The sequence below is a fragment of the Aphelocoma coerulescens genome, chromosome 3 (assembly GCF_041296385.1).
Source record: "Aphelocoma coerulescens isolate FSJ_1873_10779 chromosome 3, UR_Acoe_1.0, whole genome shotgun sequence".
Classification (NCBI taxonomy): domain Eukaryota; kingdom Metazoa; phylum Chordata; class Aves; order Passeriformes; family Corvidae; genus Aphelocoma; species Aphelocoma coerulescens.
The window spans coordinates 21,209,206-21,224,423 of record NC_091016.1 but is presented as its reverse complement, the minus strand read 5'-3'; the positions used below and the strand labels follow the sequence as shown (position 1 = coordinate 21,224,423).

Here is a 15,218-nt window from a genome sequence, read left to right as displayed (position 1 = left end):
TGCAGAAATTTTGTGATGGCAGATAAGAAAAATTACCAAGTGAAAAAAATTAACTAACTTTCAAACAAAAATAAAAATCTGAATTTTGAGTCCAGAGCCTATCCCCTAGCAAAATTTGTGTCTGAGAGAAAGTGGTTTTTATGCCAGCAGGAGCAGCAAACTTGAGCCACATATGGTATTAAACATTTGATATTAAATCTGGGAAGATTTAGCTCATAGTCATAAAAATACTTTTATATACTTTATAAAAGGTGCAGTCTAATAGTCAGTATGGCTGCTCAACACCTGAGATGTGTATCTGTGTAGTGTACTTGCTAGTACAACAGCAGAACTCAAAGTTATTTTGAACATCAACAAAACTGAAACATTACCCAGAACGTGTTTTTGTAAAAATTGTATCTTTAGTAGTATAAAATTATCCATCTAATTATCAGCACTTTGTTGATAATTAGAGACACACAAAGGTACTGTAAGTAAACTGTAGGGATACAGCTTATTTAGACTCAATATATTGTACTTCACTGCATATGATACCTAACTGGCAATATTCCACTGTATGTTTTCAGGAGCAAATGTTCTGAGTTCCAGCTTCTGTGTTGGCACACTGACCTGGACTTCTGCTAGCCATCCATCATAACTGGCACCTGCTGTATGACTGTACATAGCAATCTCAATAGGTTTGAGAGATGGGTAGCAGGAATTAGCAGGGGATCAATCTGAAAGGTTGTGGTTTTAAAGGTCTAACTAATCACAGAATAGAGTTACTTGGAGAGTATATTTTTAAAAAGACATTGTACATGTCATGTGCAATAGATCAAGTTTAACTTTTTTATCATAGAAATTATTTTCTTAATACTATTCTCTGGAATGGTTTCCCTCTTTTAAGTCTGTTGGGATCAGTTGAGATGAATTATCTCTCTATTCTGAGCTGGCAGTGACTGAAGGCACAGAACTTCAGGAAACCTGGAAAGATTTTGCTTTCTAGATGTTCCGTCTGAGAAAAAGATGAAGAACATTTATCATGACACAAGTGTTTTAACATTGTTTTCAGTTCAGCAGATTGAAAAATGCAGGAATCTTTCTGCTGTGAACAAATTAGATCCCATTTTTGGAAACAGATGGATCACTATATTTTAATCTGTTATGTTTAATCTTGTGCTTGTGAGATTTACACTGTACCTCAGAACTCTAGAGGAAAGCAAGATCTTATTTTCCAAATTGTCTACATGAAATGGATAAAGCTTGAGGTTTCTTAATCTATGATGCTACAAAGGTTGCTAAGACTTGCTTGGTTTGCTTATAAATTTAATAATATGCATGTTCATAAGCTTTTTGTCTCTCACTAATTCAAATGCAGTTGAATTTTAGGGCTGGTATGTAGCGACTAAAGATTTTTCTCATTCTGATAGACTTTTATTTGTTTCAGGCTATTTCCTTGCAGGCAAACTGTAAACCATTACAATCAACACTAAATTTCGGTCCCTTTCAAACAAGAAGGGTGCCAGGAGAACAAGTAAAAGGTGTATCTGTGATTTACATCAATAAGAGGGAGATTGAAATTAGGGGCAGTGGCAATAGTACATTCTGAGTTCTGTCACTGTAAAACCTTCCTACAAAGCGCAGCAAACACAGAATTAACAATTTTGCATTTGAGGTGATGCAGAAACACTCTTTGGCACTAGAGCACCTGGTCCTGTGGCCTAGGCTCCAAAATCAGCCAGACTGTAGTTTTGTACTGGAAAGCACAATGTAGATAGAATGTATATTCAGATAACCTGCCAAAAATTTGTGCTAGCAAAAAATTCTGTCATTGATGAGGAATTTAATGCCTAGGTAGAAACTGTGCTGTGCCTGCTTCCCTTCTCTGGCCAAGTAGCAGTCAGGTTCTTTTCTGCAGCATGTCCTCAGCAGCAGGTATGGAAAGCACCTGGTTAAACTTGCAGCCTGACACTTAAGGCACACTTAGGGAAGTTGTTATGGTTATGTTGGTTTGAAAAGATGACTGTTCTGTCCACCAGACACACCCAACACCTGAAAGAAAGGTAGAGGCTGAATTGGTTTAAAACAAAAAAAGCATACTCCCATTGGTGTTGAAGGGGAAAGTTATAGTTATGTCCTTTCAAAGCAAGTCTCAGAGGTAAGAACTACTTGAAGGGAGAAAAGCACTGGTTTTCAGTCCTAAGTCACCTGAGGTCCCATCAGAGCAAGCTGAATTATTAGAATTACTTTTGGCAATAAAATTCTGTTTGATCAGTGTTCACACTGCCATTTTAAAGGCATCTAAGTCCCCTTGTTCCCACATGACTGGCACAGAGTGTGAGTTTAGTGGGGATGGTCTTTTTGCTGTTTAACAATGGTATCCCTAAGTTTCTCCTTTCATGTGTCCCTAAATCTTTTATTTTTTTAATGTACTTCTGAATTGATGATTCTGGATTCATGGACTTCGGGTGGACCTTGTTGCTTCACTTATTGCCTTTTATCTCACTGTGCTGGGTCCATCACTGCTACGGCCTGTGGTCAGGTTCCCTGAGTATGTGAACAATTGCATAAGAGCTAGATGGGTTTCTAGATGGGGATTCTGTGATTTAACCTTCCTCTCTGAAACAGATGCATGTTTCCTGAACACAAGGTGGCACATGAAAAACATGCCCAGGTACTTCTGAGTAATCAGTCATACAAATTTGAAGTCTACCTTTGCAGCTAAAAAAATACAGTCCTGCAATGCCATAGTGTCATAAATGTTATCAGTGTTTTCTTCTACATTTATTTTGAAGAATGTTTGTTTAGGACATATGTGTCATTCAGCACAAAAAGGCCAGAAGATCAAGTGGTTCAAAGGTTCTTTTTTGGTCCTTTTTTGTATCTAATAGCTATTTCTCCTCAACAGGTGATTTGTATATTGGAGGAGTGGCCAAAGAAATGTTCAAATCCTTGCCCAAACTGGTGCATGCAAAGGAGGGATTCCAAGGCTGCCTTGCATCAGTTGACTTGAACGGACGGCTCCCTGATCTCATCTCAGATGCTCTCTTCTGCAATGGGCAAATAGAAAGAGGATGTGAAGGTATTAAATATGCTGATTATATATATATATATCTCATATTGAAAGTACTGTGCCAATCCTGCAGCGTTTTGTTGATATTTACACTCCATACATCAAGAGACTATATTTTACCTGCTTCTAATTGATCTTGCTTGACCCTTTCTTACATAAAGGCTGCATTTTTTAGTATTATGGAGATAAGCATGTGCCTGCCCTAAAGCACAGAGATTGATCTGAGAACATGAGTTAACTTCAGAATGTTCAGTGTAGGTTCCTTACTTCTCCAGTGGCAAGATCTTTTTGCATGTATTTTGTTTACTTCTGATGTATTTTAATTAATGATAACAACAGTTACAATTAGCTTCAATTAAGTTCTTTATATCTTCATAGCACTTAGGCATTAGTTAATGCTGAGACATTAGCTAAGTAATTCCAATCTTAAAGCAGACGTTTTGAGTTGCTTAACTAACTCAAGGCTAATTTATGAAACTTTTTAATACCAATCTTTTAATACCAATATTTTTGCTTGTCCCTGAGATTAGTATTGACATGAGCATTTCTGTCTGAAATCAGTAACAGACAAATATGTTTTATCTCACAATTTTATGTCTTTATTGACTCCTCTGGAATACCATGAAATTTAAGTGAGGACAGAATTAGAAGAGGTGTATTTCTAATTCAGGGGTGTCAATCTCTAGCTATTTTTCCAGCTGTCATTTGATCCCACGTTATTTTTACTATGGTTTATGGAATAATTTGAATACATTTTCTGTCCCTGAAAATCTAATTTATTCACATAATTCTGGATTTTGTGTTTATGTTCAATTTTATTTGTTCTCCCTTCTCTCAAGTGCCATTCTTCTCTGGACAGAAAAATGTGTAAATGACATTATAAAATCAATTCCAAGTTGGAATCTTAATGATTTTGATATCAAGTTTGTTAAGTATGCAAATTGACATTGTAAAAATCGAAGGAGAGCTGGGGGGTTCCTCAAGTTTCACAAGATAAAGCTTCCTGATGGATAAATTCTGTCTCCTCTTTTGTTGTGCCTACAGTACATTTGGAGAGGTGGAGCTTTTTTGTTCTTTACCTGCTACTCTTAGTTACCAATGTATGTTCTATTGTTAGCACATAGAAACAGACACTAAAGCTACAGAAAAAATATAAGATGGGAATTTTACATATTTCTTTCAGGAGTGCAAAAATATGTATAAATTAGTTTGCCACTGAGTTTGGAAAATTAGATTCTGCTTCCTGAGTGGTTTTAGCAATTCCATCCCTGCACCATCCCGTCAGAGAGTCAAAGTATGCCTTAATTCCATTATGCATTTCATAGCTTCTTTTGAAATTATGTCATTTCCTAAATGAATTTTATGTACTTCAAAGAAATATTGCCACAGGACTGGTGTGTGAGTCCACCTTTTAAACTGCTGGCACAACTCAGCTATCAATGAATTTTATAAAGCTACCAACAATTTAATAAAATCCATACAACTATTGTCCTTTTTGGTAGAGAGTTTTTTCCAACACCAAAATCACCTGACACAACAAACTGGTCAAACCAGGTGTGCTGCCTGGCTCCCAGAGAACTGCCTCCTAAAAATCTTCTGCCCTCAGAAGGAAATCTAGCAGCACAGAATGAAATATCCCCTTCCAACCTTTCTGCTTAACCTTGCAAGTTATCTCTTCCATCTCACTTGTTTACTTCCAGTCCTCATGTCTGACCCATCTGTCAGTCTTTTGTTTGCAGACCATGAATCAGATGTCCAAAAAAGTGTTCTGCCACCTAAAATATGATTTAGGTCACTTGTGAATTTAGGTGCCTCCTAGAAAACCCTTGCATGTCTCAAGCTGCTCCTACCTCTGCTGCTGTGTCCAGCCAGGACTGTCTCCATCCTTAGAGAGCTGAAAGCTCTGCATCAATCTCACCCTGCAATGGGATGTGTGAGCCCTGGAATTCCCCTGAGACATCATGTCCAAAGAGCTCAGGACACAGCAGCAGAAGTAATTTCAGAAGTGTTAGTCACCACCACTCTCAATCCCAAAGACAGCTGGCACATGTGCTAAGACATCAGGTTGTTGGAAAATCTGTCCTGAGAAGTGAGGCACTTGGATTCTTGGATTTGTTGTTTTTCAGATTTATGGGATTGAATTCCCCAACTTTCAGGTATATATTGAAAAAAAACCCAAAAAAAGCTCTTTTCTCTCTTCTGTCAAAGTCTGAAGCCATAATATACTGCTAATTATTTTTATCTGTTAGATTTTGCACTTAAAATATTTCTATTTCTCAATAATTTGACTGCCCATGAGTGCATGAAACATTTTTGGCAAGCCCACCCATGGGATTGCTGTGGCATGTTGGAAGGTTTGCATTTTGAAGCTTCAACCACAGGCAGAGAGATTTCTCTATCATTGAACATGAAACATAATTTACACTCAGCTGAATCCACCTTGTTGACAAATTTTCAATGACTAGAACAGACAGAAACTAACAGCTAGAAAGATAAATATGCTAACCAGCTCTTTGAATCGTTAATGGCAAACCCCAAAGCCAGGTTGTGCCAACACTGTTTTCCTCTAGTCAAATCAATTGTACTTCCTTTTCCCACTTAAAATAAAGTATGATACAAACATAGTCTTTATATAGTTAAAAGAAAAATGCACTGTGTGTACATGTGCATATAAAATGTAATTTGAGTGTTAGATGAACTATATGAAAAATTTCACAGTATTAACATACATGAGGATTCTCAGTGGTAAGATAAGAAATTTGTTTTTATAATATATTGTAAAACATCTATGGGTCAGTTTATAATGCTTTTTGTGATACATATTGCATGTAAACCCTCACGTAGGACAAATGTAAAGGAGATCAGAAATTCAGTCAATTAAAAACTCTGCAGTGAAGACTGAATAAATTAGAGTATTTTAAAAATTGAATATAAAAAAAGAAAAAAGTGCTAGAGAAGGGTGTATTACAATACTTTTACTAAATACCTTAGTTCTTCAATATATAAATATATATATATATGAAAATATGAAGTTTTTATGGTAAATATCATAGTATTTACCACCATTAAACAGTCTTCTGTTCTTTGGGGGAAAAAAAAAATCCTACTTTTGCTAAAAGAAATGCTTATATGCAAGCTAGTCTTGATAGCAATTTTAGAATAATGACTAATATAGATAAGCCAAAAGTGCTAAGAATCAAATTGATACAAAGAAAAATACCTCACTTTAGCAAGATTGTATCTGTATTTTTTTTCTAAATACATGTTTTCACATGCACTTCCTAATGTGCCTACAGGGTCCTGCAGTTTATGTACTTTCAAGTCCTTGTGACTTTTGCTCTACTTTTGCAAAGATGAGGAAATTCAACATTGCATAACTAAAGTGTAAATAAATCCATGAATATATAACATTTAAACACCTACAGATATTTTCACTTCAGCTTTGTAAAGTTTCTGAGTAGCAGAATCTGGTGAGAAAAAATGTGTCTTGTCAGCTATGGGATTCTGTCATTATAGTCCTCTGCTCAAGAAAGGATGATGTAATGCCCAAATGTTTAAACTTCTGGGCTCAGAACTCCAAAGAAAAGGAAATCACTGTCTGATGTCTGCCTGCTGCAGTCAGTTATAGGTGGTGGTGGCATTATTACTATTATTATTATTATTATTATAACAGGAGAAAATAGAGGAGCTAATAATTTTGCCAAGACAGGGATGCACCCTGCCCTCCCTCTCAGTCACTTTGGTGACTGTTCCAAGCCCTGGTTCAGAGATTGAGCTGTACCTCATTTAAAGGAAGAGGTCATTGAGCTGATTTAAATCATATTGATATGGATTTTTTTAAAGTACTGGCAAATCAAAATAAAATCCCACACAGATATTTAAAGAAGGTCTAATGGAAAAGAAGGGTTACGAGGATTTCTCTCTAGGGCATGATTTTTAATTTATTTATATAATCTTTGGACCAGCTTTGCCCTGTCATCAATGACTGGCAGTGGGAGTTTCAAATGGATATTGATGTGTCTCCTCCAAACCAATCTGGGACAATTTTATAATCCCAGAACCAAATTTTTCCTTGTAGTGTCAAGAGTTAGTGTGAAATGTGTGTGTGAGCTCATGGTAAACTGTGGTTCATGGTCTGTATTTCAGTCTTCATTCACCAGTCACAGAGAAAGGCCTAGAAAAAAAGACAGACCACAGAGGATGATGGTGCTAATTATTCTTGAATTCAGTGTATCTGAACATGACAAAGGGCTAGTCAGGATTCAGCCATGCATTTACTCTGTTAATGCATTCATAGCTATCCAAGAAAGAAAAGAAACCCCACTTTTAATTTTCCTCCATTACATGTCATCAGCTCAATTAACCATTATATTTCTAGTAAAATACTGGCAAATGACTGCTTTCTTATTTTGGCTTGCCTGAAGATTTATGGCTATTAGCATTAATTTGTTTGCATTATATGGCATTTCTTTCTCTCTTTAACAGCAGCATGCACTTTATTCTGACTGGTTTTTTTCTGTGTTTGCTGCCATTTCAATATTGCTTACTAACATTTACTATATTTTGCTTTTTTATTTTGCTGACAAAGTTGCATTGATGAAAGCTGATTTGCAAGGTAGATAGCCCTGTGTGTATTAAACAAGACTGAAACCCCCAATGCACAGTTGGATTTCTGCAATAAATGCTCTGTACATTTCAGAACTAAAGTGTGATGTTTTGTTGCTTATTTTGTCTTTCCCACCTCTAAAACAATGGGCTAAATGAACCTTCATTTTCCAGCATTGCTTGCATAAAGGCTTTCAGTCTTGAATATGTTTGTATAGTGATTGCTTTAGTGCTTTGATCATTCCTTTTTGAAATTTCTTTATATTTCAGTAGTCTAGTTATGATTCTTTAGAAATAGAGTAGCTTTGTTTTTCATGTGTATGTCACATTTTGGCATGCCAGTTCATTAGTAGTCTGATTTTCTGCATTTCCCCTTTAAAAAGGAACCTGCATGGGATCCCTAAAGCATGTGAATCAGTTCTTGTCAACATTCCTGCCAAAGAATCCCAAACTGCCCTGAATTTCAGACCTAAATCATTTTAAATAATTTGTAGGATTAAAATAATTGTAATAGCGTAGCTTCATTTTATTAGTTCTTAAAACTTGTTTCATTTTCCTATTTCATTACCCAATCTTTCATATCCCAGAGTTTTGATTCCTGTGGCATCTGGCTTTGCTGTTTGAAATGTATTTACAGGAAGAAATAATGAAGTTTTTAGACAACAGTTAGCCAGTTAATGGTCTGACACGAGATTAACAAATAACTGACAACAAAGTTAACATTCCCACTGTACCTGGAATAATTCTGCTTCCATTTTGTGCATTCTCATGTGTTTGACATAGCAATCTTACAACTAAAGCAAAACCCCCCTTTTAATGTTACATGCTGCTCCAAAACCAGCAAGTTTATGTGTGTTTGACTTGGTAACTCTTTGCTCATTTGATTTGAGATGTTGGCAACTACTCGATGTGACCCACTGAGAAGTACCTTTCTTTGGAAGACGAAGTGCAAGTCCTTTTTTGTGTGTTCTCATTAGGCCCCAGCACAACGTGCCAAGAGGATTCTTGTGCAAACCAGGGCGTGTGCTTACAGCAGTGGGATGGATTCAGCTGTGACTGTAGCATGACCTCCTTTAGTGGACCATTATGCAATGACCGTAAGTACATGAAAAAATGTCCCTCTGAACACCTGAGACCTTCAAGGCAACATTTGAAGCAAGTGCCTGAAGCTTTATATTGTTTTTATATAAGATACTTAACTGGACTGGTAAACCCTGTGAGAATCTGTAAGGCTTGTGGTAAGAAAAAAGAATATACTTTATAAATTTTGAACATGCAGTATCACACATGAGCAGAACTTGGTTTTGTTACACTTGATTCCAAGTCTAATGTAGTGATGGTTACCTGTTTGATGTGGTCCCTTTCCTGCATAAATATTACGAATGGATTTTTTTTTTTTCCTGATTGAAAACACATTTTACATTTTGTTATCTTAATGTAGCACTATGACAAGGGCTATAATTACTGTGAAACAGTTGAGAAGGCTTATTATCTGCCTTTGTGGGTTTCTTTAGGTGACACACTAAACATGCCAATAATAAAAGCATGCTGAGTATTTTAGTTCTTTAGGATTTCATCTGAATAACACACAGCAACCATCTGGTCTTTCAGGAAAAGCTTAAATGTGTCAAAAATAAGGGTCCTGATTCACCAGCTTCACAATGTAGTTTTATTCCAGTCTAACCTTATTGATCTAAATAGAATTATGCAGAAGTGATGGTGGAATAATAATGGAAGAGCCATAATATTCCACGGTAAATGATAAAAGTGAGCTACTGAGTTTCGGTTTTAATTCATCACATTTGTAATATCCAAATGTTGCATATTTTTCCACCCATATGAAGATGGAATTTCCTTAAGGTTAAGCATTTTTATTTCTATTTGTCTACATTTATCTGAAAGAATGATTGTTGATAGAAAGAGTTACATAACTTTCAAGTCAAGCATTTTGGATTTTTCTGTCTTGTTCTGGTTCTCCACTCTACAGCAAGGTGTGCCATCTTGGAGAAACCCTAAAACAGCAGAATATTTATAATCTGAAAATCTTTTTGGCTCAAATTGTGTTTATCACAAGGCTAGGAAATTAACTGTATGCAAACCTAATAATTTATTCCCATGAAAGTTCCATCATTTGAAAACTAGGGATGGATGAAAGGACTCATTCTGCTTCTTTGCAATTGCTCTCGTGGTAGAAATGAAATGTGGTATCTAAAAACTTTCAGCGATTTGAGCAAAGGTTTGGGCTCACTTTATGTATATGAGTTTGCACTTCTCAGCAAGGTACATGATTAGTCATATTGCTAAACATACATTTTTAAAAGTTTCTTCCCCCTACCTGCTACAAGAGAAAAATGTTTCTGTTTTGCTTTTAAGTTATTTCTGTTTTGTTATCTTTTGAGTTGTTTCAAAAGTAACTAAAACCTTTGAATAGGAAGTTGCAGATATAACATCTCACAAAGGAAAGCTCTAAGTGTTTTTGTAGTAATTGCTGTGTGGACCTGGAATATTCTTTGAATTATTTCTTCAAGTGACAGCTAATGCATAAATTTGGCAAATTGATGAGCTTACTTAAGAAAGATATTTACCAGTCTGTGGAGGCTCATTTATATAGTAACATCATGGACTACATTGCACACAATTGAAATATTTCACAATATGCTATTTCTGATGATGGTCAAGGAGTCCTTTCAGTAGATGGGTGCTAAAAATACTGACTTTATTCCCAGATAAATTTCTTCTACAATATTTTTATTTATCACAAGCATGAAATATAAATTTATCCTCAATATGGATGTTTTGTAATAGAATGCAGTAAATATAATACATTTGGTTTCTGCTTTATCTTGGCTCCTTAGATTAGTTAAGACACCAAAAAAATCTGCAAAGCACATCTAATGAGAGAATTTTCATAATGATAAATAGGTGGAAAGGAGGAAAAATGATGTTGGCAATATCACCTGCATGCTCTGAGCCTGCTCTCTGCTGCTTTTGCAAAGAGCATAGTGGGTAGGGAGATGATGAAATGTTACTACAGCTTTTGAAAAGTGGCACAGGCTGCACACAACAGACTAAGCTTCACAGCACTGAAATAAGACAAATTCCCTTCTTGTGAGGAAAGATGATCTCCTCAACAGGTCTGGAATAGCACCTGCTTGTTGGGGAAAATGCAGCCCGCTCAGGAAGGAGGTAGGCACGTTCCTGAGCATGTTTCCATTGCAGATTGTGCGTGGAGCAACGCTGGTTGACAGAAGCTCAGATTTCACCCAGTGTTGCTACTCAGGCAGGCCCTTGGCTCACTTTACTGGTGTTTTATATAAAATGGAATACTCAAGAGGTCAAAATCTCATAGACAGAGTTTTTTGTTTCAAACCCAAAAATTGACTACTTAAAAATAAGAGTCAGGGGTAATAAGAGAAACAGTTAAAAGTACTTGGTTTACAGAGTTTTTTCGAGAAGAGGACAGGACTGCCCCATACTGGGTGTGACCAGCTCCATCAGACCCATCACAGGGCAGAGCTGAGTCCTTCAGCCAAGCTGGTGGTTTCTCTATGAAAGCACAGTTACAAAGTGTGCCATTCTTGCCAAAATCCTGGAGAGATGAAGGAGGAGGAAAGAAAGCATGTGAGAAATAGCAGAGGGAATAGTCAGAGAAGACAGAGTGGGTGTTAAGCTGCATGGGTGTTTCACCCTCAACCAGGATTTAACCCATCACACCTTGCCTATGGTTTGTTCCATGAGTTCTTAGGGGATATATCTGAGCAGAAATTTCAGTGACAGAAGTTCCAGGGTGAGAGGGTCTGTTCAGAGCAGAGTCAGATACCAGTGAGTTGTCTGGGTCATCCTCTCCAAAGATGAAAGCTCCATAACCAGTCTGGGCAACCTTGGACAGTGCTCATTCACCCTCACAGTACAAATATTTTCCTAAAGTTTAAATGATTTTTCATATATTTCAGTTTCATATATTTCAAGTTTGCCTCTTGTTCTGTCACTGGGTGCCACTAAGAAAAATCTGTCATCTTTATATTATTTTAAAACATTGATGGATCCCCACTGAGCCTTCTCTTCTCCTGGCTGAACAGTCCTTGCTCCCTCAGGCTGTCTTCATAGGAGAGAGCCCTTGATGGCCTTTGTGGCCCTTTTCTAGGCTTATTCCTGTACTGTCGTGTTGTTCTTGCACTGGGGAGCTCAGCACATGGGGACAGTGCTCCAGGTGCTTCTCAGCAGTGCTGAGTACAGTGGAAGGATCACATCTCTCAACCTTTCCACAACATTTTACTAACAACCACCACCACTGTTGGTCTTTCTTTGCCAGAAGAGCACATTGCTGACCCATGTTCAACTTGTTGACTATCAGGATGCCCAGATCCCTCTCTGTCAAGCTGCTTTCCAGCTGGTCAGGCCCCAGCTTGTCCTGATGTGAGGGTTTATTCCTCCCCAGGTGCAGGATTTGGCATTTTTTTAGGAGGTTCTTGTCAGTCCACTTCTCCAACTTGTCAGCATCCCTCTGAATGGCAGCACACGCATCAACCACTCCTCCCAACTTCGTATCATCTGCAATTTGCATAAATGTGCACAAATTACCTCGCTGCCTTTGAGCTGATGCTTTCAGTGTGTTTCCCATAGTAACCCCAGAGCACGAAGATCTGACATGCATCGTTCCTGGGCTTTAAAATGAAAATGGTTCCCGTGTATTGCTTTTGTCTTAAATTTCCAAAACAGAAAGTGTGGAGACAGAAATAAAAGGAATCCTTTCTTGGAAATTGTTATAATGTATTCCATTAATACACTGTGCAAGATGTTTCTTTAATTTTTGTGATAACAGCAAATTATTACTCCTGTGCTGTCCAGTGTATTATTGGAGGTGGAAATGAAAATGAAGATTTTTTTTTTTTTTTTTTTTTAAGTTCTCTCAAAATAAGCACCAAGTGAGGCAGATTGTTTTCTTTCCTAGTCCAAGAGTGTCCTCTGTGTCTCTGCTAGGGAAGAAGGAGAAATTTAGGGAATTCACTACTATGGAAATAGACCAGGCCAACTAAGTGTAAGGCTATAGTTTTACAGTTGTAATCAGAAACACCCATCACACAACTTTTTCTTGGTTCCAAATCTCAGTAGTCCCCTCCAGTAAGTATGATGTGCCTGCAGACCCGAAGCCTCCATGGTGGCAGAGGTGGGAACTTTCAGTGTGCTGCAGTGTCCTGTCTGCTGGAAGATAAACAAGGCAGGAGAAATTTTGACTATCTGTTTTATCATTTTTTTATTTTGATGTGATATGACACTTAGAGATTCGGGGCACCAATGCTCTTTAGATGTGACAGACAGAAGTGTTACACTGATTGGTGTAAAGCAGACCAGTAGTGGTTTTCCTACAACATAAGGATACTGTACTAAAACCACAGTTAATGGCTGTTCTTACAAATGGATGCATCTCCTCTGAGAAAATACATCATTAACATAGTAACCATATCTAACAGCAGGTTATGTAGTGAAAACTACCCTCCCAGGGAATTCATCTTTTTTTTTGTAAGAATAGGGTTGAAAATTATTCTGGCACAGCAAAACAAATCTATAAGAGACTATCTGCTTTCTATAAGTTTGCATTGGTTTTAACTCAGGCAGTCTCTAAGTAGAGCCCTATTAGTGAATGTAATGGCACGTTTGTGGAAACAAATACTGCTATTACGGCATGGAAAATAGCAGACATAATAACATTGTCACATTGCATTAGTATAGAAGTGTTCTGTGCCAAATTACAGGGCAGCTTCAACACTGTTACCATAAAGGAATAATAGCGTTGTACTCACGGTGGTATAACTAAGACTGTGTCAGCACTTCCACTAAAATCCAGTTCTGAAGGGTTAGTGCTTCACCATGCAGTCTCTCCTGGCTAGGAACTCAACATTCTCAGCTACTGTGAGTATGCAATTTTTAAAAGGTTCTTGTATTACTCTTTATCAAGAAAAATCAAAAGTCCTAATTTAAATGGAGAACTGTGTCAGTATTACAAACATGGCTTCACATAAAACATGTTTGATTTTTTGACATTTGTTTGCATTACATAGATACTGCCTTTCAGCTAAGACTTTACCTGTCCTTGCCAGATTAAATTCCAAGTGGGTCTTGGTTATCATAATCCCCTTTCTGCACTGGGGACTGAAACATGTATGTTTCCAGAAAAACAAAACCTAATTATTTCTTATTGAACACACTGAACAGTGGATACTTCGGACTGTTGCTGAAGATATTAGAAACAAGGCACTGTAAAAATTCATTAGTTAATTAGAGATTTGAATATTAGAGTATTTGACATGATAAAAATTTCAGAAGGAACTGAATTCTCTCTTCACTGTAGTGTTTGGAGAGTTTATTAAATAATACTGATGTACAACTTGAACCAAAAAACTTCTCAATATTGGGTCAGCATTCAGCATCAAATGAATGGTTTTATAAACACCAGTCACTTTCCCTGCAGAATTCAGATCAAACCAGGCACATTCTCACACTAAATGAGACATAATAAAGGTCTATTCTAACATAAATAGGTCTTATGCTTTGGGAACATGTAATTAGTGAGTATGCAATTGCCCAGATGTGAGGCAGGTGATTCAATATTGTGCACAAGTGCAGATATGCATATCCTGAGGCTTGCGCTGTTTAATGTTTTGCATGTGTTTTGCACACTTGAAAAAATCACACGTTGTATTTATAGAGTATAAAAAATAGAAGTATTTATTATTTTCTCATATATTTGCCACTGACTTTCTACAGTTTTCTGAACTCTTTTATGGTGTTGAGAATTTGGTCGTCCTTCTCCTTTCATAATGTCTTTCTTCTCCTGGACTGCAAACAAGGGTGACACTCACTTTTTATTATCAGTCCACTAGTACGCAAAGGATGGATTTAAATCATTTTGCTGCGCAGATTTCCTTCACATTTATTAATTCATTTAACTGTTATGGATAGTGAATCTTTTGGACCTTTTGACACCTAGAATGCAAGATCAGTCTTAATGCTACTTTTGTGAGCAGGATATATACAAAATAAAGAAGCCTAATTAATCCAGTGTCCAAAAGTTGAACTAACCATAATATCCACTCTCAGCAGTACTTTCCAAAATAATATTAAATATTTTTGGCTAAGACTTTGTAGTTGCTAGCTACCAATAGACATATAACCTGCTATTAAGAAAAGGGATAGGAAATTCCTCAAGTGTACTTTAAAACACATTTGATTTTCATCTCCAGTAGCTGAGAATGAAAAAGATTTGTCCCTGATAACATACCAGTCTAAATACTTCATATGATTATTTTGCCACCGAGACTCACTTTACGCATGAGAAATAAAGATAGCTGCACACAAAATTACAATGCAGGGCAAGGTGGTGGAATGAACTAATTGAAGAAATCTTAATTTGTTCAGCTTATCTTGTCTGATATCTCTCTACAATGAATATCTGGAATTTCTCATGACAAATATCAGTGGCCTATTTGTATAAGATTCAAATGAAGTAGGACTTTACACACATCTTGAAAATGCAGAAGCGTTGAGGTGTTTAGGAGAATTA

The 15,218-nt window shown here is 36.9% G+C and overlaps 1 protein-coding gene across 23 annotated transcripts in view; it reads left to right on the top strand.

Annotated features, from left to right (window-relative positions):
- Positions 1 to 15,218, top strand: part of NRXN1 (neurexin 1) — a 681,973-nt gene that overhangs the window by 330,821 nt on the left and 335,934 nt on the right. For all 23 annotated transcript variants that reach the window (XM_069009396.1, XM_069009411.1, XM_069009402.1 and 20 more), the window contains 2 exons: positions 2,888 to 3,061; positions 8,635 to 8,754. In XM_069009396.1, coding sequence (XP_068865497.1) covers positions 2,888 to 3,061; positions 8,635 to 8,754 — 294 coding nt within the window. The remainder of the gene's footprint in view (positions 1 to 2,887; positions 3,062 to 8,634; positions 8,755 to 15,218) is intronic.